The 25,240-nt window shown below is 33.5% G+C and overlaps 4 protein-coding genes across 4 annotated transcripts; 3 read left to right on the top strand and 1 right to left on the bottom strand.

Annotated features, from left to right (window-relative positions):
* Nucleotides 1–9,095: 9,095 nt before the first annotated feature.
* Nucleotides 9,096–9,554, bottom strand: LOC107925042 (uncharacterized). The gene is made up of 2 exons (XM_041079367.1): nt 9,406–9,554; nt 9,096–9,315 (listed from the first exon to the last, which is right to left on the bottom strand). Exons 1-2 carry the CDS (start codon nt 9,552–9,554, stop codon nt 9,096–9,098), a joined length of 369 nt encoding a protein of 122 aa, XP_040935301.1.
* A 644-nt stretch (nt 9,555–10,198) lies between these two features.
* Nucleotides 10,199–14,817, top strand: LOC107924930 (putative disease resistance protein RGA1). Its single transcript, XM_016855508.2, has 2 exons — nt 10,199–14,317; nt 14,591–14,817. The coding sequence occupies exon 1, from the start codon at nt 10,368–10,370 to the stop codon at nt 12,498–12,500; it is 2,133 nt and encodes a 710-aa protein (XP_016710997.1). The 5' UTR covers nt 10,199–10,367; the 3' UTR covers nt 12,501–14,317; nt 14,591–14,817.
* A 5,713-nt stretch (nt 14,818–20,530) lies between these two features.
* Nucleotides 20,531–23,045, top strand: LOC107924983 (putative disease resistance protein RGA3). Its single transcript, XM_041079475.1, has one exon. It carries the CDS (start codon nt 20,531–20,533, stop codon nt 21,269–21,271), a length of 741 nt encoding a protein of 246 aa, XP_040935409.1. The 3' UTR covers nt 21,272–23,045.
* On the top strand, nt 21,378–22,942 carry LOC121208507 (putative disease resistance protein RGA3). Its single transcript, XM_041079366.1, has 3 exons — nt 21,378–21,455; nt 21,580–22,199; nt 22,285–22,942. The coding sequence occupies exons 1-3, from the start codon at nt 21,378–21,380 to the stop codon at nt 22,940–22,942; spliced, it is 1,356 nt and encodes a 451-aa protein (XP_040935300.1).
* Nucleotides 23,046–25,240: the final 2,195 nt, after the last annotated feature.

The following is a 25,240-nucleotide window of genomic DNA, read 5'->3' as shown; positions in this document are numbered from 1 at the left end:
GAGGCGAAAAGTAAATTCAAGGGAAAAAGCGTCAATTTGGAGATTAAATGGGCCAATATGCAACGTGGGACAAATATGGTGCCAAAAGTGCGAACATGGAAGGCACAAGGACTTAAAAGCAAATAGAAGAGATTTTATTTTGGAAGACTCTATTTTATTTTATTTTATTAGGATAATTAATATTAAGATAATTATTAGGATTATTCAAATTTAGGATTTTATTTTAATTATCTTTGTTTATCTTTAATTAAATGTATTTATCTTTTTAGAATTTAAGTTCAATTAGACTATCTCCCTAGCACTATAAATAGGAGGTGAAGTGACTCTATTTGGGAACATCTTTTCTGTAAACACTCTCCCCCCAAAAGTCTTTTGTTCTTTCCATATTTTTTGTTCTTTCAATAAAATTTCTTTTTCCATAATTTTATTTACTTTCCCACCATTATTATGAGCCACTAAAACCCTTCTAGCCAAAAGTTGTCAATATTTCCCCAAAAAGGGTTCTTGAGGCCTAGAATCTGTACTTAGCCTTCTCGTCAAGTATTCATCGTTTCTCCGCACTACGGGATGACACTTCCGTCCATAGCCCTTAAGAAGTAAGCTTTTCCGCATATGCAAAGGCGGCTGCTTTGCATGTTTTGGAAGGATTGCATAGTCGGTTCGTTAACTTACTACTTCAGAGGTTGGCGAGCCAAAAAAACAAAATGGCGTGGGATTCGCCATTGAGAAACGTTGATCTAGCATAGATTACTGGCTAGAGTTAGGTTCCCTAAAAATCGTAAGTCTAATCTTTGGAGCTAGTAGTCGGAGGCGTCCTCTTCCACTATAACTGGCTTACTTGAGTCAAGAAGGATCATACAAAAGCCAAGGATTGAGCCCAAGGCGGAATGAGACAACCGGAGGCTGGAACTTTCCCATAAGATTTTCTTTTCACTTAAAACTCTCTTTATTATTTTTATTATTTTCGTAATCATAATTTCAGTAAACTTTAAATTATGTTTTTATTTTATTTTCGCTTCCAAAATCAATTCTTAAATTCTGTTTTTTTATTTTTTACAGGAACGCAGGTTTTCTTGGGCACGATTCTGCCCAGGATTTCGAGAAACGGGCATTTGTATAATCCGGTCCCTGAGGATTCGATTAATGTATAAGAATAATTATTTCGATTAAAAAATAAGAATAATTAGAGATTGAAATTGGACCTTCTGTAATACAAATAATTATTGGGCCCGTTAATCTCATATTTGGACCATTGCTTAAAAGTTCCACTTAAAATTGGAGTTGTGCCTATAACGTATATCTATCAATTGAGTGGACCAAGTTGTAGTTTAACTGAGTTAATTCGAGTTCAAGTTATTAAAAATGAAATATTTTAGTTCTATGTATTTAAAAATGATAAAATTGCATGTTAACATTTCTAAATATAAAAAAAAATCTATTTAGTCTCTTGAAAAAATGACATTATAAATTAATACATGGTAAAATTATATTTGGATCTCTTAAAAGTTTTATAATTCAGTTCCAGACCTCTTAAAAAGTTCCTAGCTTGGCCCTTGATTTAGATCACTTCAAGTTCAAAATTTTGAGCTTTTCAAGTTAGGTCATTACAGAATTCAAATCATTTCGGGTGCCGATCACTTTATATTTAGGTCATTTTAGCTCCTTGATCCGAGTCATTTTAAATTCAAGTTGTTTCAAGCTCATGCCATTTTCGAATTTGCATTTGGATTTATGGTCTAATAAACATAATGATATTGCTTCATTTCATCATATGAAATTATATTTATGTAATAGCCTAAATTTTCAGTGGTGTCGGAACAGTGATTCGAGATCACTAAATCTGACAAATGAGTAGAAAATATTAATAATTTAGTGAATATAAGTTAAGTGTGAAGTTAGGAAAATTTTTGAAATAGCGAATAGTGTACTAGAAATAAAAATTTTAAAAATTTGAATCGGAAATGAGATATCAAGAGTTTGAAAATTTTAAAACGAGCCATAAATATTTTTATAAATATTTATGGAGTGTTAATAAGTTAGTATTAAAGTTTCAATAGTTAATTGAATAAAAAGGATTAAATTGTAACAAATGTAAAATTATAAGAAATGATTAAATAGCTTAAATGATAAAAGAAAGAGAGTTTAAAAGGCAAATAGACCCAAGGTCTATTTGGGCTGGACGGCAAGGTGCATGAAATCAGCAGGAAAATTAATGAATTAAGGGCAAATTTGGAATATTGCAAAATTTACTTAATAAACTAGGACTAAAGTGGAATTATCTAGAATTCTCATTATTTTTCTGCATTCTCATCAGCAAAAACACCATAGAAGGGTTTTCTTAAGCTGGTTTTTCATATTTTTACTGCAAGTAAGTTCAATTCTTGATTATTTCTTGAAATTTTTGTGTTTTTATGACTTTTACAACTAGGTCCACTTGTTGAATTCATTAGTTTTTGATTCTATGAAAGAAATTGGAAGTTTTTATGAATATTTGTTGCAATTATATGATGATTTAGCATGTAATTAGAATTTTAAATTGTTTATATGCTGATTTTATTGAAAGAATTGAATAGAAAGTGAATGTTTGGGACCTAATGGTGAAAGAGTTTGAAGTTAGGGTTTTATGTGGAAATTATGAATTTAAATAATTGTGAAATAACTTATAATGTCTAGGTAAAGCATTAATTGGGAAAAAAATTAGCTTCATTGAGGGATTAATTGAGCAAGAACTGAATTGTATGAACTGTGAAATTTGGGGCAAAAATCGAAATCAACATTTGCACTAAAACAGTTTTGGACAGTAGCAGTAGTCTAACTTTGAAAAATCAACATAAATTGTAGAAATTGAATTATAAGATGAAAAAAATATGAAATTAAAGCTTATTGAGTCTAATTTCTCATAGAAGAAACGTGTAAGCAACGAAATTGTAGATCATGAGATATAATAGATTTTGTGAGACAATGTCAGAATGATTTCGGGTTCCCCTGTTTTGACTTTGGAGAATCATAAAAAATTGGATAAAAGTAATTATGGGCTTAAATTTATATTTTTAAAATCCTTAATGAGTCTATTTTCAATAGAAACAAACATTAATATCATCCAAATTATGTACGAAGAGATAATTAATTTTTAGTGAAGAAGGGTCGGAATTGTCAGACAGCAGAACAGGGGTGACTTTAAAGAATAAACTGTACTTATTGGCTAAACCAAAAATTCTAAAAATTTTATGATAAGAATATATATGAGTCTAGTTTTAGGGAAAATTAGAAGATCCTAATTTGGAGTTCTGTAGCTAAAGATAAAAATAATTTAATGACTATGGCACTGATGGACAGCATTGGAATATACATAAGTAAATAATGAAATTATAGATAATATTACTTATAAGCGGGTTGAAGATGAAGTCAATACTGATAAGTGAATGGTTTTACAATGATAGATCGAGAACCCAAAGCAAGTCGAGGAAAAAAAAAAGTAGCTGATTAGTCCTTGAACTTTCACAAATTTTGCAAATCGACCCAGGTAAGTTCATATGGTTGAAGTTTAATGATTATATGTTAATTTTATGAATTATATAATGTAATATGTATGATGAAATATATTTATTGATAAATAGAAAATAAAATAACAACATGAAAATCGAATAAATGATTAAATTGAGCGGAATGTCGGATTTGAGTACTTCTGATCAGTGACAAGTGATAAGTGGTAGCCTCAGCTACACTTATCTGATCAGTGATAAGTGACAAGCGACAAGCGACAAGTGATAAGTGATAAGTGGTAGTTTTAGCTACACTTATCTGATCAGTGACAAGTGATAAATGTGATCAGTGTAAAACCGTGGCAAGACTATGACTTCAAAAGGTGATAAGTGATCATACGCAAGACCATAGTTATACTATGGCAAAGTGAAAGTGAAGTACTCAATTTTCCATAACCATTCCCTAATTTGGTTAAAGAATGATATGTGACAAATGGGCCCAAAAGAATTAAAGGAAATGGATAAGTAGTAGTAAGTTTATACAAGGAAACTCACCAATGGATGTGGTTGACAGGTGAACTTAATAATTGTGTATATTGTATAAGTGTATAAATATTTGGTAAGATTTATGTTTTTTGCCTATGAACTTACTAAGCTTCTATAAGCTTATATGAGTGTAATCAATGTCTCTTGTAGATTGACGTGGAAGTATACGGAGGATCGGATCAACACAGAGGATCACACTATCCAGATTATCTCCGGTAGCTTTTGTAAATTTCTTTTTGATTTATATGGCATGTATAAGGTTTGATGATTATATAAATACTAAGACTTGTTTAAGAAATATACATTAAAGTAAAGAATGATGAATATGTTAAATAGTATAATTATAATAGTAGTATAATTGGGTATCAAATTGATTGAAATGAATGGCTGGTTGGATTGGTCTCGGTTTTAAAATTTTCAGGGAAGGTTAGATATTTATAAAGGGGTTATATTGAGCAAAAAAAAAAACAAACTTTGGGATTTTGCAAAAAAATTCCCTATGGTTTCGATTTAATTCTGGTTTGGTCTCGAAATATGTTTTGGGCTTTGAAGGCCATCTAAAGGATGCCATGACATGTTTTAGTAAATGAATAGTATTTAACTCGTATTAATGGAAAATTAATTCGGTAAACTCCGGTAATGCCTCCTACCCTATTCCGGCGACGAATACGGGTAAGGGGTGTTACAATTTAGATCCCTAAATCCGTGATGGATGAAAAAGAAACTCTCTTCTTAAACCGGTCAACAAAATACAAAACCAAGATTAAAAAAAAACATATTACAACAATAAACATACATAAAGAACCTCAAAAAGCAAATCAAGCACCAACAATGCTTCATAATTTCCATTTTTTCGATGCACGTCGAAGTTTAACCTCCTTATTGTTCAATATCATCCCATCTTTACCAATTCCTATCTTCCCTTCCCTATTAATCCCTTGTTGCTTACTCTTTATGCCCCACGTATAGTACACGATCTTTGTCGACAAATCAACCCTTAATTCAGCTGATGCATTCATTATTGCTTTACGAAGATCGGTCCAAAGACGAGTCTCAACATCCATTTGATCAATCAATCGATGAATTTCACTCTTCTCTCGGTTTCTCCCTTGGTAAAAGCAAGGGATAGTTTTGTTCCCTACTTTATCTTCTCCATAATAGAACGTGAGGAAGGTATCGTCGTACAAGATACAAGAGTCTCTGTTCGGATTTTTGACATCGAGCTTGTACTCTATTCTTCCATGACTGGACCCGTTGTTGTGATTCGTCAACGGGACTGAAAATTTGATGATACTGTAAGCGGGGCTTCTAGGATGTACGGCTAGCCATAGACAAAAAGCAAGAAGGCCTAATATGTAAACAAGCTGGACAAGCCACAAGCAGAGGTTTTTGGTTTCGCACATTATTGCTGCAAAGAGAAATGAAAAGCAAAGGAGGTTTCCATGAATTACTGGAATTTTGCCAATTTGGTTTTAATTGTGCGAGGGTAGAGAAAAAAAAAGTGATGGTTTGAGTGAGAATAAAGTCTAAGAATATTAAGAATTTCATTCATTGATGGACATGGGAAGTTTAGCAACAACTTTTATCAGTGTATTTGGCCTTGGTGTGGGTGAATGAAGAACTACATTCTTTTCTTTTAGAGTGTTGTTTTGCTTTTATGTGATTCAAGCTTTCAATAACTAGCTATGAACATTGTTACGGTGAATGAAAGTTGATCTTTTCGTTGTGTATACTAATAACAATATTGTCTCAAATATTTGAGTTTAATTTTTTTTTCTATACGAGAATAATATACCTTACCATTGCGTTCAATACTACTAAAATTTAAAATTTAATCTCTATTATTTTATTTTTAAGAATTTAGTTTATCTATTTTTCAGATTTCAAAATTCAAATCCAATTGTTGATATGCTTAAATTTTTTCTTAAATTTATTAGCGTGACATTTTAAAATTAAAAAAAAATCTTATTGGTAGCCATTAACTAAAAAAACTGAAATTGTAATGAACTTGAATTTAACGAAATAATTTTTTAATATTGTTAGCAATTAGATATAAATTTTGAAACCTAAAAAATAAATTAACTAAATTTCTAAAAATAAAAGTATAAATTAACTAAATTTCTAAAAATAAAAGTATATATACTAAATTTAAATTTTATAAAAAGTATAATGACTTAGTACATATTTTAACGTTCATTTTACTATATCATACTCTATGTTAACCTGAGATGCCAAGATTTAAAAATAAAAAAAAATTAAAATTAAGAATTTTATATGTTGACTTGGAATATATATAAGTATTTTTTTCAACACTACTAAGTAATAAATAAAAAAGAAAATCAATACAATTTAATCTTTGATGATTTTGAAAGTGAGTAAGTAAGAATTTTTAACCACGATATTGATGCCCTCCATCAATTCTACATAAATTTTATTAATATAATAACAAATTTAGCTTTTAGTGTTTATACATTTTGTCTATTTTGTCTCAATTTTAAAAAATTCTACAAATTTAGCCTCAACATTTACACATGTTGCAAGCTAGATTTGGCAAATCAAGACCAAATTGACAGAATATAAACTTTAAGAGCTAAATTTGTTATTATATCAATCAACATTAATACAATTAACGAAAAAAATATTAACACTATGATCAATGATCCTGAATTACTCATTTTCGAATTACATACATTTTTTTACCAAACAAAACAATAGTACATAGCATTGTTTCATTGCATGTATTGCATTTAGAAACCTAAATCATTCATCCATAAAGTTTTTTTTTTTTTACAATCTAATTAACATATACAACTCCAAAGAGAAAAAGAAAATGGTAATTACGACAACAAATATATAAACAAGATCAAAAGTAAATCAAGTACTTAAGAGAAACCTAGTACTTCGTTGTTTCCATTTTTTTGATGCATGTCGAAGCTTAACCTTCTTCTTCTTGTTCGATATCTTACCATCTTTACCAATAGGTATCTTTGTTGAAAAGACAAATTAAAAGAGGTGTTGAAAAGTCAAAAAAATGGGAGGTGCAAGTGGCACCGAAAGAAAAAAATGGTAGGCAAGTTGTTTAAAGTTGAATGGAATAATTGCAATTTTGGTCCCTAATTTTTTAGGCCATTTGCAAGTTAGTCCCTGAACCTCAACTATAAATAGGCCTAACCATTTCTCATTTACACCATCCCAACCAATCTTTCTCTCTTAGTTTTCTCTCTTCTCCCATTTGAGAATTCTTAAGGAATTCTATTTGTTTGTAATATTTTGGAGATAGTAAAGTTATCATTTGGTGCTAGTGCCCGAGGACGTAGGTATAATTTACCGAACCTCGTTAAAACTCTTATGTTCTTTTTGTCCTATTTTTCTTTCAATATTTGAGGGTATAATAGTAGTATTTAATTGTGCTATTAAATTACGTTAGAAGGAATATTCTGACTAAGGAAAGACTTGGTATTTAAGAGATCCTTGTGATCCACCTCTCTTCCCTGGGAATTGAACTTTGTGTGATTTTTTAGTACAATAATTTACACGCTTCCGACCCTATTGGAACAACAATCTTCCCTTCCTTATTGATCCCATGTTGCTTACTCTTTATGCCCCACGTATTGTACCTAATCTTTGTCGACAAATCGACCCTTAATTCAGCCGTTGCATTCAGTATTGCTTTATGAAGAACAGTCCAAAAACGGGTCTCAACATCCATTTGATCAATCACTTGACGAGTTTTATCCTTCCCTTGATAAAACGAAGGTATAGCTTTGCTCCCAACTTTATCTTCCCCATGATAGAACATAAGGAAGATATCATCGTAGTATATACCGGAATCTTGGTTTGGGTTTTCGATATCGAGTTCGTATTGTATAGAACCGTGGTCGGATTCGTTGCTTGTATTTGCCCCCGGGATTGAAAAGTTGACGATGGTGTAGTTGGGGCTTTTAGGACGCATGGCTAGCCATAGACAAAGAGCAAGAATGCCTAACAAGCCAATGACTTGGAGAAGCCAGAAGTAGAAGCTTTTGGTTTCACACATTGTTGCAAAGAGAAATGAAAATACAAAGGAGGTTTGAATGGGATTTTGCAAATTTGGTTTAATTGGGAGGGATAGAAAAAAGTGATGGTTTGAGTGAGAATAAAGTTTAAGAATCTTAAGAATTTCATTAGTTGAAGGATATGGAAGTTTAGCAACAGCTTTTATTAGTGCTTTTTGGCCTTTCTTGGGGGGTAAAATTGACACACTAAATTCTTTTCTTTGGGATGTTATTTTGCTCAATGGGGGACAAGCTTTCAAGGACTAGCTACTAAATATTCCAAGTCAACATGAAATAACAAATAGTTTAAAATTCGACATATTATTACTTCAATTAAAACCAAAAACTTTCATAGGTAAAATCATATTATTTAGAAATTAAAAAGAATATAGTAGTTTTAAGGAATTTTTTTAATATATTAGCCAAAAAGGGGAAATTTTTCCCCTTATAGCACTTTAGTGATAGGAGGATTGGAATAAAATTAAAAAAATTTGAGGGACAAAACTAAAAATTTCTGTATTAAAAATTAATTAAATTGTAGTTTTAACTTTTGGTTGTGGCTTAAAAAAATAAAATTACAATTTTTTATCTAAAAAAGCTAAAAAAATTAAATTAAATAATTAGAGAGGGTAAAAATACAATTATACTATAAAGTCAATGGTGTCAAAGCCCCTGTTTCCCAACCCTACACCCCTGGTCATGGGACCATTCTAACAGAATTTAAGAACTGAGGCAACTTAATCCTTAATTATTTATATATGCTTGCTGATACAACATAAATGGAGAGATAGAAAGAGAAATGAAAAGGTGAGAAGAAGTGCCGAAACAAAAAGATGAGTAGGATCCTTCATGGTCTGAAGTTTGACTCTAGGATTTGGATCAAAGTCGAGTTATTATATAATAAAATATAATATATATAAAAATTATTATCATCGTAAAACAATGCTAAATACATATAAAAATAATTTTAAAAGTTCCTATCAATCATAATTCCAAACATATAACATTACAAATCAAATAAAAACTGCAAGAATCAACTGAAATAGACAGAACATTTCCTGTTCTTCCAAGCCAGCAATATCAACCCATCTGAACCAACAGCAACATCACAATTTACATGCATTTCATGGTGCACACTCTTCCATGTCGAAATCTTAAATCTAATCACCGACATTATACGTAATCGAAAAACCACAGTTCCATGTTGCCTATCATCGGCTGTTGACAGCAAGCGTAGCTGCACCGACACCGAACTGACCGTACACAACCGTAGTTATCTTTGGTTCTTGGAAAAATGGTTGCAACAATGGGGTCAACCCTATTTGTTTTTGTAATAAACGAACCCTTTCATGGAATTGTAATAGATTCCATTATGCTGGTTCGAATTCCTAGCAGTGACATTGAACGTTATTACAGCATTGTCCAGCCCGGTTTTTGAGCCAAAGTAGGAACCGTGAAATCTATCATGTGGAACCTTGGACGATGAGGGCATAAACTAATCCATACGATGAAAAAAATAATGAGAGCAACTAAAAGGAAAGACAAGAAAATGGCGCATAGTGGTGAAGCTTTCACGAACACGCTGCGCGTAGTAATGGGCGGAGTGGTGGTGTTAAACGGGTTGCGGTTGCAGCCGGGTGTCTCGGATTGGTAACCTGTCGGAACCGGACATCTTTTTTTTTTCCGATGAATTGGAGAAGGGTTTTTCCGAGGAAGCTTTGGTGAATGAAAAGGAAGTATATGTAGGACGGGTGTTTGTATCTAAAGGTGGCACAGGGAAAGAATTAAGGCACGTTAAAAACTTTGGGGTCCTTTTTCTTTTTCTTTTTTTTGCATGGAGATGGCCAAAGAAAGGAATCAGTCTATCTGTCACTCTACAGGTTATCTATGTCTTAAATGATGGTATGCTATTATATTCTACTGCATCAAACTTCATAATTTGTGTTTTGATTATGATTTTCAAATTTCAATATCATTATCGTTATTATATTTTAATACCATAATTATCTGTATTAATCCACTTGCATTTATCTATATTTTGATAATGGAATCACATGCAAGCACATGAATGCGACAACAATACATAATTGAATTATTTTAGTAATTAGCTGTAATGGTCCTCCCGATCCACTTTGCAATAAAAATAACGAAAAGAAACTCGGAATACGAGTTAACTTCACTGTAATCTATGATCAGATCCAGATTTTGACCTTGCCATCAAATTTCTTTCACCACAACCTTCATTCGTTCAGCAAAAAAACCATCCGAAATAGTGTTTCCATCAGCGAAGGAAGAAATTTTGGAAATGGCAGGGGGCATTTTGTTCGATCTTACTAGAAAATTGTTGGAGGCTCTGATATCGTTAGCAGCAGAAGAGCTTGGAGCAGCATGGGGTTTGAAAGAGGAAATCGATAAGCTGGAAAAAACTGCTTTGACTATCAGAGCAGTGCTACGTGATGCGGAAGATCAACGCAACAGAAACAATCACCAAGTACTTCTCTGGCTTAAAAATCTTAAGGATGTGCTTTACGATGTGGAAGACTTGTTGGATGAGTTCTTTTGTGATGCTCTTCGGCAGAAAATAGTGGCAGGCGATGGCAAGCTGAAAAAGGTACGCCTTTTCTTCTCGAAATCAAACCAACTTGCTTATGGTCTCAAGATGGCTCCTAAAGTAAAAGCCATTAGAGAGAGACTACATGCTATTGCAGCTGATAGAGACAATTTTCAGCTCAGTGACTGCCCTGTAAAGACACCAATTGAAATTAGGGAGAGGGACCAAACATATTCCTTTGAGCGTTCTGAAGAAATAATTGGAAGAGATTATGATAAAAACAAAATTGTACAACTGCTGCTGGAATCAGAACCAAAACAAAATGTTTCAATTGTTCCCATAATAGGCATCGCAGGACTAGGAAAGACCACGTTAGCTAAAATGGTGTTCAATGATGAAAAGCTTGGAGATCATTTCGAGCTAAAAATGTGGGTTTGTATTTCGGAAAAGTTTGAGTTAAAAGTCATTGTGGAGAAAGTCATTGAGGCCGCGACTAAGACAAAGCCTGAAAGGGTCCTTCAGCTGGAAACACTGCAACATCATCTTCGAGACAGCATTAATAGAAAGAAGTACTTGCTGGTTCTTGATGATGTGTGGAACGATGATCCTGAGAAATGGCGCAATTTACGGAATCTGCTATCAGGTGGTGCGAGAGGAAGTTGGATTGTTATCACTACACGCAGCGAATTGGTTGCAGAAATCACAGGCACTGTTCCACATCATAATCTTCAAGGTCTGTCAAGAAGTGAATCTTGGTCTCTATTGAAGCAAACGGCCTTCAAAGAAGAAAGTCGAGAATCTAATAATTCACGCATAGAAGCGATTGGAATGGAGATTGTAGACCAGTGTAAAGGGGTCCCTCTTGCCTTGAGGGCAATAGGAAAAGTATTATATAAAAGTACAGAAGCAGAATGGGTAAAGTGGAATAAAAATGTACATAAATATCTAACTCATGAAGAAAATGGCATCATGCCAATATTAAAGTTGAGTTATGATCATCTTCCATCGCATTTGAAACAATGTTTTGCTTACTGCTCTTTAGTCCCAAAGGGTACTTCGTTTCCGGTGCTAGATTTGATCAAGCTTTGGATGGCCCTAGGGTTTATCCAGCCCCTAAGTGAAGACGAAGATCTTGAAGACGCCGGCTATGAGTATTTCAAGTATCTGGTTTGGAGATCATTTCTTGATTGTGAATCAATGGATTATTTAGGTAAGTGTTGGTTCACAATGCATGATCTCATGCATGATCTTGCATACTCTGTTGCTGGAGAAGAGTATTGCATTGTGGGTTTGAAAACAGAAAATGTAAATGGAAGAAGTCGCCATGTTTCATTTGACGCTCATTTAGTTTCCCCTTTGGAAATTCGGAACACCTTACTTAGAGCAACCAAAGTGAGGTCTTTTGCTGGAAATATGAATTTGCCATTGTTTCTTCAGTATTATATGGCTCCAATAGCCAATTGTAAGTATCTGCGCATGTTGGATTTGCCTGGCTCAAATATTAAGATGTTACCGCATTCCACTGGAAACTTGAAGCATCTAAAGGCTCTTTATCTTTCTAATATTAAATCTCTATTAAAATTGCCTAGTTCATTGCCGAGGCTTCAACTCTTGGAAACATTAGATCTCGATTGGTGCAGTAGCCTTGGAACATTGCCGAGCAAAACAAGCAGATTAGTCAGCCTCAAGCATCTTCAACTTGAAGGTTGTGCTGAATTGGATTACATGCCACGTGGACTTGGGAAACTAACTCGCCTGCAAAAATTATCTTGGTTTGTTGTGGGGAGAACAACAGGTAAGAATGTTGGTCAGTTAAGCGAGTTAAATGGGCTGAACAAACTTGAAGGAAAGCTGCATATGTTAGGTTTACAAAATCCTATTGCGTAGCAGGGATATACATACTTGAAAGACAAACTGAATTTGAAATCCTTAGTATTGGAGTGGGGGTGCAGGGGAGGTGAGGATGAAACTGCCCTTGAATGCCTCCAACCACACCCAAATCTAGAGAAGCTGCTGGTGATAGGGTATCCAGGAAGCAAGATGTCAAGCTGGCTGTCTTCAATCACGAATTTAAGTGAACTAATATTAGACGGTTTTGCTAATTGCCAGCATCTGCCACCATTGCATCAGTTGTATTCCCTCAAAGTTATTCGGCTTTCAAGATTAGAAGCTTTAGAGAATGTTTCAGAGACTGAAATGCAAGAAGAGTTGGTTTCGGGGAAATCAACAACAATATTTTTTCCATCCTTGGAAGAACTACAGATAGATGATTGCCCAAATTTTAAAGGATGGTGGAAGGGTGATGTTGGTGAAGCTTCAAATCCACACTTGCCGTGCTTTCCTTGCCTTTCACGTTTAACTATCAATCATTGCCCTAATCTAACCACTATGCCATTGTTTCCATCTGTTACGGAGTTGGAGTTGAAAAATACCAGCTCAAAGCCATTCCAAGAGACAATGAAGTTGAAGCTGACAAAAATAGAAGCACCATCATCAATTCTAGATCCTCGCTCCAGACTGGAATATCTGTACATTGATGAGGTCAAAGATCTTGGTTCTATGTCATCATTGCATCAGTTGTATTCCCTAAAAGTTATTAGGCTTTCAAGATTAGAAGCTTTGGAGAATGTTTCGAAGACTGAAATGCAAGAGGAGTTGGTTTCAGGGAAATCAACAACAATATTTTTTCCATCCTTGGAAGAACTACAGATAGATGATTGCCCAAATCTTAAAGGATGGTGGAAGGGTGATGTTGGTGAAGCTTCAAATCCACACTTGCCGTGCTTTCCTTGCCTTTCATGTTTAACTATCAATCATTGCCCTAATCTAACCACTATGCCATTGTTTCCATCTGTTACGGAGTTGGAGTTGAAGAATACCAGCTCAAAGCCATTCCAAGAGACAATGAAGTTGAAGATGACAAAAATAGAACCACCATCATCAATTCTACATCCTCTCTCCAAACTGGAATCTCTGGAAATTGATGAGGTCAAAGATCTTGATTCTCTGTCATCATTGCATCAGTTGTATTCCCTCAGTTATTTGGCTTTCAAGATTAGAAGCTTTGGAGAATGTTTCGGAGACTGAAATGCAAGAGGAGTTGGTTTCGGGGAAATCAACAACAATATTTCTTCCATCATTGGAAACACTATATATAATAGATTGCCCAAATCTTAAAGGATGGTGGAAGGGTGATGTTGGTGAAGCTTCAAATCCACACTTGCCGTGCTTTCCTTGCCTTTCACATTTAGCTATCGAGCATTGCCCTAATCTAACCACTATGCCATTGTTTCCATCTGTTAAAACGTTGAAGTTGAAGAATACCAGCTCAAAGCCATTTCAAGAGACAATGAAGTTGAAGATGACCAAAATAGAAGCACCATCATCATCAACTCTACATCCTCTCTCCAAACTGGATTCTCTGGAAATTGATAAGGTCAAAGATCTATATTCTCTACAAGAGGAGTTTCTGCAAAACCTAACTTTTCTTCAGATGTTGGTGATTAGAGAATGCATTAACTTGACATCAATGTCAGAGGGGATGCATCGTCTCACTTCCTTGATCTACTTGAAAATTATTGATTGTCCCCAATTATCGAAAAGATGCCAAAGGGATACTGGTCTGGACTGGCCTAATATTGCTCACATTAAACGCATTATGATTGAAGAGGGAGGCATTGTGCAAACTCGCAAGGGTTTCTATGGTACAAACTAAAATTCAATCTTCCTTTTACCAAAATTTATACCAATTCATATATATAACTTTCCTTACTTACCTACCAAAAATATATTAATCATTTAGAATAATGAATGTATAAAAACAGAAAAATTAGTGGAGCTCATCTCACACGCTCACCACTGAAATTCCGTTATGTGATATTGTTGATTTATAGGAACTAATTAATGGAAGGATGGATATTTAGGTGATTTTATTTATTTTTCTCTTTCCTAATACTTCATTTTCAATTGATTTTCAGAGTGAAGAGGCACAGAACTGAAGTGAATGGAACTCTTTTACGAAGCATTAGTGTCGTTTTTTTTTTGAATATGCAACGGTGTTGGTGTTTCTAGGCTTGGTGGTGATAATGTTTCTCTATTCTTTATTATGCTTTGTTGTATTCCCTTTGGTATGTTTTTTACTTTAAGTTTGGACTTGTTTCTGTTGTTGTTGGGTGGTTTCTTCTGATATGCTCCTTTGTTACTACTTTCTTTTGCCTTTGGACTATGCTGTCTTTTGTTCCACGAAATCTCTTTACTTATGTGATCTAATCATAAATCAATTAAAAATTTGAGTAAAACAAGTGCACATATTAAATAGTAGTATAGTTACAGTGAGTAAAGATATCATTCCCACAAAGATTAAAAATATTAGTAATTAGCATCTTTCTATTATTTAATTGATAAATTCAAGTCATTGATTTAAGTATATGCTCATTTATTTTGATAAGTACATATAAAGTATATTAATGGTACCTCACAGTTGTCACCATAGATATAAGTGTTGTGGTCTACTCTATTTATTTTAATTTTGATTAAAATATATTATAAATTATTATATTTTAAAAAATTAAAATTTAACCTTTATATTTTAATTTCTATAAATTTAATAATTTCGGAAAACAATCTCTATAGGGTGCTTAAATATAATCCAAAAATATTACTTTGCGGTATTTTTAAATAGAACGTCTCCGAAACTATTTAACGGGAGGGTTAAAGAAGGCATTAAAAAATACCAGCTTAAAACCCCTCCCAGAGACAATGGCGTTGGAGAAGACCAAAATAGAAGCACCATCATAATCAACTCGACCTCCTCTCTCCAAATTAGAATCTTTAAACATTGAAGATCCAGATTCTCTACAAAGAGGAGTTTATGCAAAACCTAACTTTTCTTCAAAAGTGGGATACTTGTCGGTACTTTAACTTGACATCGATGTCAATGCCAAAGGTGATGCGTCACCTCACCTCTTTGATCAACTTGAAAATTATTAATTGTCCCTAACTTCAATGGGATAATGGTATGATGACTGTCGATTCCACCAATATAAACCTACACCTAGTTTGCAAATTAAAGCAATATAGGGAGTAGGGTCGATCCCACAGAGACTGGAATTACTAAAAATTGTTTGTTTCTTGACCAGATTAGTGTCTGGGCAGTTGTCGTGCCCGCGACGTTTAGGGGGGAAATAAAATATGAAACCTGAAATAAACACAAGAAAACGTAAAAAGTAAAAAGTAAAAGATGAAATAAAAATAAAAAGATGAAATAAAAATAAATAACAAAATAATTTAAAGGAAAATCAATAAAACTTAGCTCAGCCTTAAGCACGAGTTTTCCCGTCTTTGACCCGTTCCTGAAATTAGGTGAACTCCTCTTTTTCGATAAGCTAGTTATAGCTACCAAGGACTCCTCAAACACCAACTCTTCCTTGTGTAAATTAGTTATGGAACGTCCTATAACTAACCCTTACCGATCGAACAACCTACGAAACGTTCGTGATTTAGAACTCCGGCAGCTTTGCGTTCTAGAAGAGCCTAGCTCGAACCAATGCCCTCAAACGTTGAGACATTTAAATCCGGTTACTACTTCCCTTGACGGAACCAAACAGCAATCCCCACTTGGCACGCCAATGTGTTCACGGAAGACCAATTAGACAATCGATCCTTTCGGAATTCCAACTGTACATCTAGTCACACTAACTCAAACGACGTCTTTTTTGACTTAGTGTTGTCTTGACTTTGTGAGTTAACGAAGTCATACTCTTAATCCGGAGAAATAATAAATATCGAAAGTTGGGAGTTAAACAGCTCGGGTTCGTAACTCACGGGTTTTTTGACGGGGTTAACACCGGCTTAAAGCTGAAAGGGGTTTAGTGTGGCATAAATTTAATCATGCTTGAAGGTTATGGAAATGATAGAAATTATATGAAAAAGGTAGTGGAAATGGATAGGAAAAATTGCAAAGAGAATTAGACAAATTTTGTAAAAAGAAGACAAAATAATCTAATGCTCAATTGAATTAAGAAAAAGAAAACAAAATGGATAATGGAATTCCAAAATGAAATAGGAATGTAAAGACAATTAATTAATGGATGATTTCCTAAGAACTAAAACCCCCTATTTATATAGATAGGATTTACTAAAAATAGCTTAAGAAAATTAATATAAAATCTAAAATAATAATAATTAAAAATAAATAAAATTAAAATAAACTTAAAATAGAATTTCCTATTTTTGGCTTTTTACAAAGTCAAATTTATGACTAGTCCTTGGCTTGCTCCATCTTTTCGCTTTAGCCCATTCCAATAATTTTCTTCTAATTTGGCCCCTTTTCAGTTTGCTTTTGATCAATTGCATCCCTGACAAGAATTAAATCATAAAAACACTTAATTAGTGGGATTCAGTTCATCAATAAACCGAATTAAGCATAAAAAATATGCAATTTGACATGTTTATCATGTACTAATATTGCTCACGTTAAAATATGATACTAAGAATTTGTTTTAATTGCATTGATGAGATTTTTAGAAATGAATGGTGGAAGAATCCAGAATATGCTTTGTTGCTATTTGCTAATATTAAGAGGTCATTATTTTTTTTTTTATTCCATGTAATTAGTTGAACCATAGTTTGTTATTTGCTGTATTGAAACATGCATTACAGGGGTTTTGATTCATTATTTTAAAAAGAAAATATATAAATGGATATTGGAATTATTTACTCAATATTTTTTTTAGGTATACTTTAAAATTTTCGGATTGAGATAATCATTGTCGCGAGAGAAGATCAAAAGCTTTCATATTATTACTTCAATTAAAACCAAAAGCTTTCATAGGTAAAATCATATTATTTAGAAATTAAAAAGAGTATAGTAGTTTTAAGGAATTTTTTTAATATATTAGCTAAAAAGGGGAAATTTTTCCCCTTATAGCACTTTAGTGATAGGAGGATTGGAATAAAATTAAAAAATTTTGAGGGACAAAACTAAATAGTTTTTTATTAAAAATTAAGTAAATTGTAGTTTTAACTTTTGATTGTGGCTTAAAAAATTATAATTTTTATCTAAAAAAGTTAAAAAAAATTAGATTAAATAATTAGAGAGGGTAAAAATACAATTATACTATAAAGTCAGTGGTGTCAAAGCCCCTGTTTCCCAACCCTACAGCCCTGGTCATGGGACCATTCTAAAAGAATTTAAGAACTGAGGCAACTTAATCCTTAGTTATTTATATATGCTTGTTGATACAACATAAATGCAGAGGTAGAAAGAGAAATGAAAAGGTGAGAAGAAGTGCCGAAACAAAAAGATGAGTAGGATCCTTCATGCTCTGAAGTTTGACTCTCGGATTTGGATCAAAGTCGAGTTATTATATAATAAAATATAATATATATATATAAATTATTATCATCGTAAAACAATGCTAAATACATATAAAAATAATTTAAAAAGTTTCTAAATACATATAACATTACAAATCAAATAAAAACTAGACAGAACATTTCCTGTTCTTCCAAGCCAACAATATCAACCTATCTGAACCAACAGCAACATCACAATTTACATGCATTTCATTGTGCACACTCTTCCATGTCGAAACCTTAATTCTAATCACCGACATTATACCTAATCGAAAAACCACAGATGTTGCCTATCATCGGCTGTTGACAGCAAGCGTAGATGCACCGACATCGAACTGACCGTACACAACCGTAGTTGTCTTTGGTTCTTGGAAAAATGGTTGCAACAATGGGGTCAACCCTATTTGTTTATCTTTGTAATAAGCGAACCCTTTCATGGAATTGTGATAGATTCCAATATGCTGGTTCGAATTCCTAGCTTGACATTGAACGTTATTACAGCATTGTCGAGCCTGGTTTTTGAGCCAAACTAGGAACCATGAAATCTATCATGGGGAACCGTTGACGATGAGAGCGTAAACTAAGCCATACGATGAAGAAAACAGTGAGAGCAACTAAAAGGAAAGACTTGAAAATGGTGCATAGTACTTTGGTGACTCTAGTGGTGAAGCGTTAACGAACACGCTGCTCGTAGTAATGGGCGGAGTGGCGGTGTTTGATGGGTTGAGGTTACTGCCGGGTGTCTCGGATCGGTAACCTATAGGAACCGGACATCGTTTTTTTTTCCCGATGATTTGGAGAAGGGTTTTTTCGAGGAAGCTTGGTGAATGAAAAGGAAGTATATGTAGGACGGGTGTTTGTACAGGGAAAAAATTAAGAATTTCGAGTCTTTTTCTTTTTTTTTTTTTTTTTGCATGGCGATGGTCAAAGAAAGGAACCAGTATATCTGTTTACTCTACAGGTTATCTATGTCTTAAATGATGGTATGCTCTTATATTCTACTGCATCAAACTTTATATAATTTTTGTTTTGATTATGATTTTAATTATTCTAGTAATTAGCTGTAATGGTTCTTCGGATCCACTTTACAATAAAACTAATGAAAAGAAACTCGGAATACGAGTTCACTTCACCGAAACAAGATGTTTCTATTGTTCCCATAATAGGCATCGGAGGAATACGAAAGACCTCGTTAGTTAAAATGGTGTTCAATGATGGAAAGGTTGGGGATCATTTCGATCTAAAAATGTGGGTTTATGTTTCGGAGAAGTTTGAGTTAAAAGTCATGGTGGAGAAAACCATTGAGGCTGCGACTTAGAGAAAGCCTGGAAGGGACCTTCAGCCAGAAATACAGCAACATCATCTTCGAGACAGAATTAAGGGAAAGAAGTAATTGATTTCCATAATTTAATTACGGTTAAAATCAGTCATAACTCTATTTACTATTCATAAATTTATAATTTAGCCTTTATAATTTTATTTATTAGAATTTAATCAGTTAAAAAAATTATTCAATTTATTGATAAGACATTTTAAAATAAAAAAATACTCATTTAGTAGTAAAATAATTAAAAAATAGTTTTATCATGAATTTAAATTTAATAAAATTAACAGTTAGACTTAAATTTTGAACTCTGAAAAGTAAAAAAATTAAACTATTAGAAATAAAAGTAAATGAACTCAATTTTAAATTTACTAAAAGTTCAAGGACTCATGATATATTTGTAACCTTTAATTATTCTAATAAATGATGATTGGTTGTGAAGGATATCCATATCTACTTTGCAATAAAAATAATAACAAGAAACAAGGAATACGAATTCACTTTACTGTAATTTTGATCGGATTTGACCTTGACCTTGACCTTGGCATCAAATTTCTTTCACCACGGCCTTTCATTCTTTCCGGAAAACCCATCTGAAATAGTGTTTCCAATGGCAGAGGGCATTTTGTTCGATCTTGCTGGAAAACTGTTGGAGGGTCTGGGATCATTAGCAGCAGAAGAGCTTGAAGCGGCATTGGGTTTGAAGGAGGAAATGGAAAAGCTGGCCAAAACTGGTTCGGCTATCAGAGCAGTGCTACGTGATGCGGAAGATCAGCGCAACAGAAATAATCACCAAGTACGTCTCTGGCTGGAAAATCTTAAGGATGTGCTTTACGATGTGGAAGACTTGTTGGATGAGTTCACTTGTGATGCTCTTCGACAGAAAATAGTGGCAGGCGATGGCAAGCCGAAAAAGGTACGCCTTTTCTTCTCGACATCAAACCAACTTGCTTATGGTCTCAAGATGGCTCCTAAAGTTAAAGCCATTAGAGAGAGACTAGATGCAATTACAGCTGATAAAGCCAATTTTCAGCTAAGTGACTGCCCTGTAGAGACACCAATTGAAGTTAGGGAGAGGGACCAAACATATTCCTTTGAGCTTTCTGAAGAAATAATTGGGAGAGATTATGATAAAAACAAAATTGTACGACTGCTGCTGAAATCATAACCAGAACAAAATGTTTCAATTGTTCCCATAATAGGCATCGGAGGACTAGGAAAGACCACGTTAGCAAAAATGGTGTTCAATGATGAAAAGCTTGGAGATCATTTCGAGCTAAAAATGTGGGTTTGTGTTTCGGCAAAGTTTGAGTTAAAGGTCATTGTAGAGAAAGTCATTGAGGCTGCGACTAAGACAAAGCCTGAAAGGGACCTTCAGCTGGAAACACTGCAACATCATCTTCGAGACAGCATTAAAGGAAAGAAGTACTTGCTGGTTCTTGATGATGTGTGGAACGACGATCCTGAGAAATGGCGCAATTTACGGAATCTGCTATCAGGTGGTGCGAGAGGCGGCTGGATTGTTATCACTACACGCAGTAGATTTGTTGCAGAAATCACAGGCACTGAGCCACATCATAATCTTCGAGGTCTGTCAGGAAGTGAATCTTGGTCTCTATTGAAGCAAACGGCCTTCAAAGAAGCAAGTCGAGAATCTAATAATTCACGCATAGAAGCGATTGGAATGGAGATTGTAGACAAGTGTAAAGGGGTCCCTCTTGCCTTAAGGGCAATTGGAAAGGTATTATATAAACGTACAGAAGCAGAATGGGTAAAGGTGAATAAAAATGTACATAAATACCTTACTCATGAAGAAGAAGGTATCATGCCAATATTGAAGTTGAGTTATGACCATCTTCCATCGCATTTGAAACAATGTTTTGCTTACTGCTCTTTAGTCCCAAAGGATACTTCGTTTTTCGGTGCCAATGTTGATCCAGCTTTGGATGGCCTTAGGGTTTGTCCAGCCCCTAAGTGAAGACGAAGATCTTGAAGACACCGGCTATGAGTATTTCAAGGATCTGGTTTGGAGATCATTTCTTGATTGTGGATCAATGGATTATTTAGGTAAGAGTTGGTTCACAATGCACGATCTCATGCATGATCTTGCCTGCTCTGTTGCTGGGAAAGAGTATTGCATTGTGAGTTTGGAAGAAGAAAAGGTAAGTGAAAGAAAGTCGCCATGTTTCATTTGACAATTCCTCTGGGGAAATGGGGAACAACCTCCTTAAAGCAACCAAAGTGAGGTCTTTTGCTGGAAATATGGAATTGCCATTGTATCTACAGAATTATACGGCTTCCATAGCCAATTGTAAATATCTGCGCATGCTGGATTTGTCTGGTTCAGATATTAAGATGTTACCGCATTCCATTGGAAACTTGAAGCATCTAAAGGCTCTTTATCTTTCTGGAAATAGATATCTATTAAAATTGCCTAGTTCATTGTCGAGGCTTCAACTCTTGGAAACATTAGATCTCAATGGGTGCAGTAACTTTAGAACATTGCCTAACAAAACAAGCAGATTAGTCAGCCTCAAGCATCTTCTAATTGATGGTTGTCATAAATTGGATTATATGCCACGTGGACTAGGGAAACTAACTCGCCTGCAAACATTACGTTGGCTTGTTGTGGGGAGAACAACAGGTAAGAATGTTGGTCAGTTAAGCGAGTTAAATGGGCTGAACAAACTTAAAGGAGAGCTGCATATTTTAGGTTTACAAAATGCTATTGCGAAGCAGGGATCTACTTACTTGAAAGACAAATTGAATTTGAAATCTACTTACTTGAAAGACAAATTGAATTTGAAATCCTTAGTATTGGGATGGGGGTGCAGGGGAGGTGAGGATGAAACGGTTCTTGAAAGCATCCAACCACACCCAAATCTAGAGAAGCTGCGGGTGATAGGGTATCCAGGAAGCAAGATGTCAAGCTGGCTGTCTTCCGTCACGAATTTAAGTGAACTAATATTATACGGTTTTGCAAATTGCCAGCATCTGCAACCATTGCATCAGTTGTATTCCCTCAGTTATTAGGCTTTCAAGTTTAGAAGCTTTGGAGAATGTTTCGGAGACTGAAAGGCAAGAGGAGTTGGTTTCGGGGAAATCAACAACAATATTTCTTCCATCCTTGGAAGAACTAGAGATAAAATATTGCCTAAACCTTAAAGGATGGTGGAAGGGTGATGTTGGTGAAGCTTCAAATCCACACTTGCCGTGCTTTCCTTGCCTTTCACAGTTAACTATTGAGCATTGCCCTAATCTAACAACTATGCCATTGTTTCCATCTGTTAAAACGTTGAAGTTGAAGAATACCAGCTCAAAGCCATTTCAAGAGACAATGAAGTTGAAGATGACCAAAATAGAAGCACCATCATCATCAACTCTACATCCTCTCTCCAAACTTGAATCTCTGGAAATTGATGAGGTCAAAGATCTACATTCTCTACAAGAAGAGTTTCTGCAAAACCTAACTTCTCTTCAGACATTGATGCCAGAGGGGATGCGTCGTCTCACCTCTTTGACCCTCTTGGAAATTATTGATTGTCCCCAATTATCGAAAAGATGCCGAAGGAATATTGGTCTGGACTTGCCTAATATTGCTCACATTGAACGCATTCGGATTGAAAAGGGAGGCATTGTGGAACATTAGAGGGGTTCTAGAGGTAGAAACTAAAATTCAATCTTCATTTTACCAAAATTTATATGTATAATTTTACTCTAAATTATCAATGATTGCCCTAATCTGACCACTATGCGACTGTTTTCATCCGTTACAAAGCTGACATTGAAGAATACCAGCTTAAAGCCCACCCCTCCAAGAGACAATGACGTTGAAGATGACAAAAATAGAAGCAACAGCTACCTCCTCTCTCCAAATTGGAATCTCTAAACTGTTGTGCGGAAGCGTGTGAAAGAGTAAAATTATTGTACTAAAAAATCACATTAAGTTCAATTTCCAGGAAAGAGAGGTGAATCACGAAGATCACTTAAGTACCAAGTCTTTCTTAGCCAGAATATCTCTTCATCGTAATTTAATAGCACAATAAATCACTACAATTACATTCACAAAATATGAAAAATAAATAGTAAAGAACACGAGAATTTTAACGAGGTTCAGCAAATCTTGCTTACGTCCTCGGGCACTACCAAATATATTTCACTCCAAAATACAAGTGAAACTTTATAAATAGGGAGAGAGCACAATGCCTTAAGTAGAGAATGACAAATGTGGGATATTGAGAATGAGCAATGGTTGGCCTATTTATAGTTGAGGTTCAAGGGCCACCTTGCAAAGTCCCTATTCACTTAGGGACCAAAAAATTGCTATTATCCCATGCCCAACACTAAATAAATATTTGGTGCCCATAACTTTGACCTTTCCAATGTATAGGTAGGTATGGGAAAGGTATGGGCAAGGTATGGGATATATTCTAATTCAATCTTCATTTTACCAAATTTTATATGTATAATTTTACTCTAAATTATCAATGATTGCCCTAATCTGACCACTATGCGACTGTTTCCATCCGTTACAAAGTTGACATTGAAGAATACCAGCTTAAAGCCCACCCCTCCAAGAGACAATGACGTTGAAGATGACAAAAATAGAAGCAACAGCTACCTCCTCTCTCCAAATTGGAATCTCTAAACATTCAAGACATTGAAGATCTACAAGAAGAGTTCCTACAAAACCTAACTTCTCTTCTAAGGTGGGATACTTGTCGGGGGCTTTAACTTGACATCAATGTCAATGGCAGAGGATGCATCACATCACCTCTTTGACCAACTTGGAAATTATTAATTGTCCCCAACTCCAATGAGTATATTGGTCCGTACTGGCCTATTATTGCTCGTTAAAGCAATTTGTGTTCTTTAATGGAACAACCTCGCATTAGTTATAAACTAAGATCCAGTCTTCCTTTATATAATAATCTTTTAGAATAATTAGTGTATAAATAAATAATTTATAAATATAAATTAATAAAAGAGAGTTGACTTTATTTATGAGAATGAAATATTTAGGTCATTTTATTTATTTTTCTCTTTTTATCTATTTTCATTTTTATTTTAGGTTCCATTTGTTTTATTGAAAATGACCTCCGAAAAATAATTTTCTGAAAAATAATTTATTTTTTTGGATGAATCTGTGTACAATATTTTTTGTTATTTGGTAGATTTCTTAAAAATATTCATAAAAGTTGTTTTCAATTAAACAAACATACATTTGAGATTTTCTTTTTTTTATTGTTTAATTGAATTTATTTTTATCTATAATTGAATATTTTACATTGTTTTTGTATATATTAAAAATATTATGTTAAATTAATATTCACTATAACATCATTTTTAAATTACATTACTACTAAGTGAGTATTTTTTATTTAAAAATATGATGTCAACAAAATTGACAAAAAAATTTAACGATGTCAACAATTGGACTTAATTTTTAAATTTGAAAAGTAAAGGGACTAAATTCTTGAAAATAAAAGTACAAAGACTAAATTACAAATATGTGAAGTGTATATAGACTTATGACATATTTTAACATTTATACTACAAAATATTTATTATTAATATATTTATAATTGTAATAAATATTTATTATTAAAATATTAATATTGAATATTTTCAATAATATGTAAATAATATTATTTAAAATTATTGTTTTTAAAATTTATTATTAAAATAAATTTGAAATATTAATTAATTTATTAAAATAATAAATTTTATTTAATATATTAATAATTTATTATATGACTAAATATTATTAAATATGTATGTTTAATAATATTAAAAAATATAATATTTTAAATATTTTAAATATGTATGTTTAATAATATTAAAAAATTTAATATTTTAAATATTTTTAAAAATAAAAATAAAAATAAAATTTATTATCAATATAATAATATTAAGCTTGATTTAAATTAATTTTTATAAAAAATAA

The sequence above is a fragment of the Gossypium hirsutum genome, chromosome A10 (assembly GCF_007990345.1).
Source record: "Gossypium hirsutum isolate 1008001.06 chromosome A10, Gossypium_hirsutum_v2.1, whole genome shotgun sequence".
In the NCBI taxonomy this organism is placed as follows: Eukaryota; Viridiplantae; Streptophyta; class Magnoliopsida; order Malvales; family Malvaceae; genus Gossypium; species Gossypium hirsutum.
The sequence above is the reverse complement of the archived record's forward strand: the minus strand, read 5'-3'. Positions and strand labels throughout refer to the sequence as shown.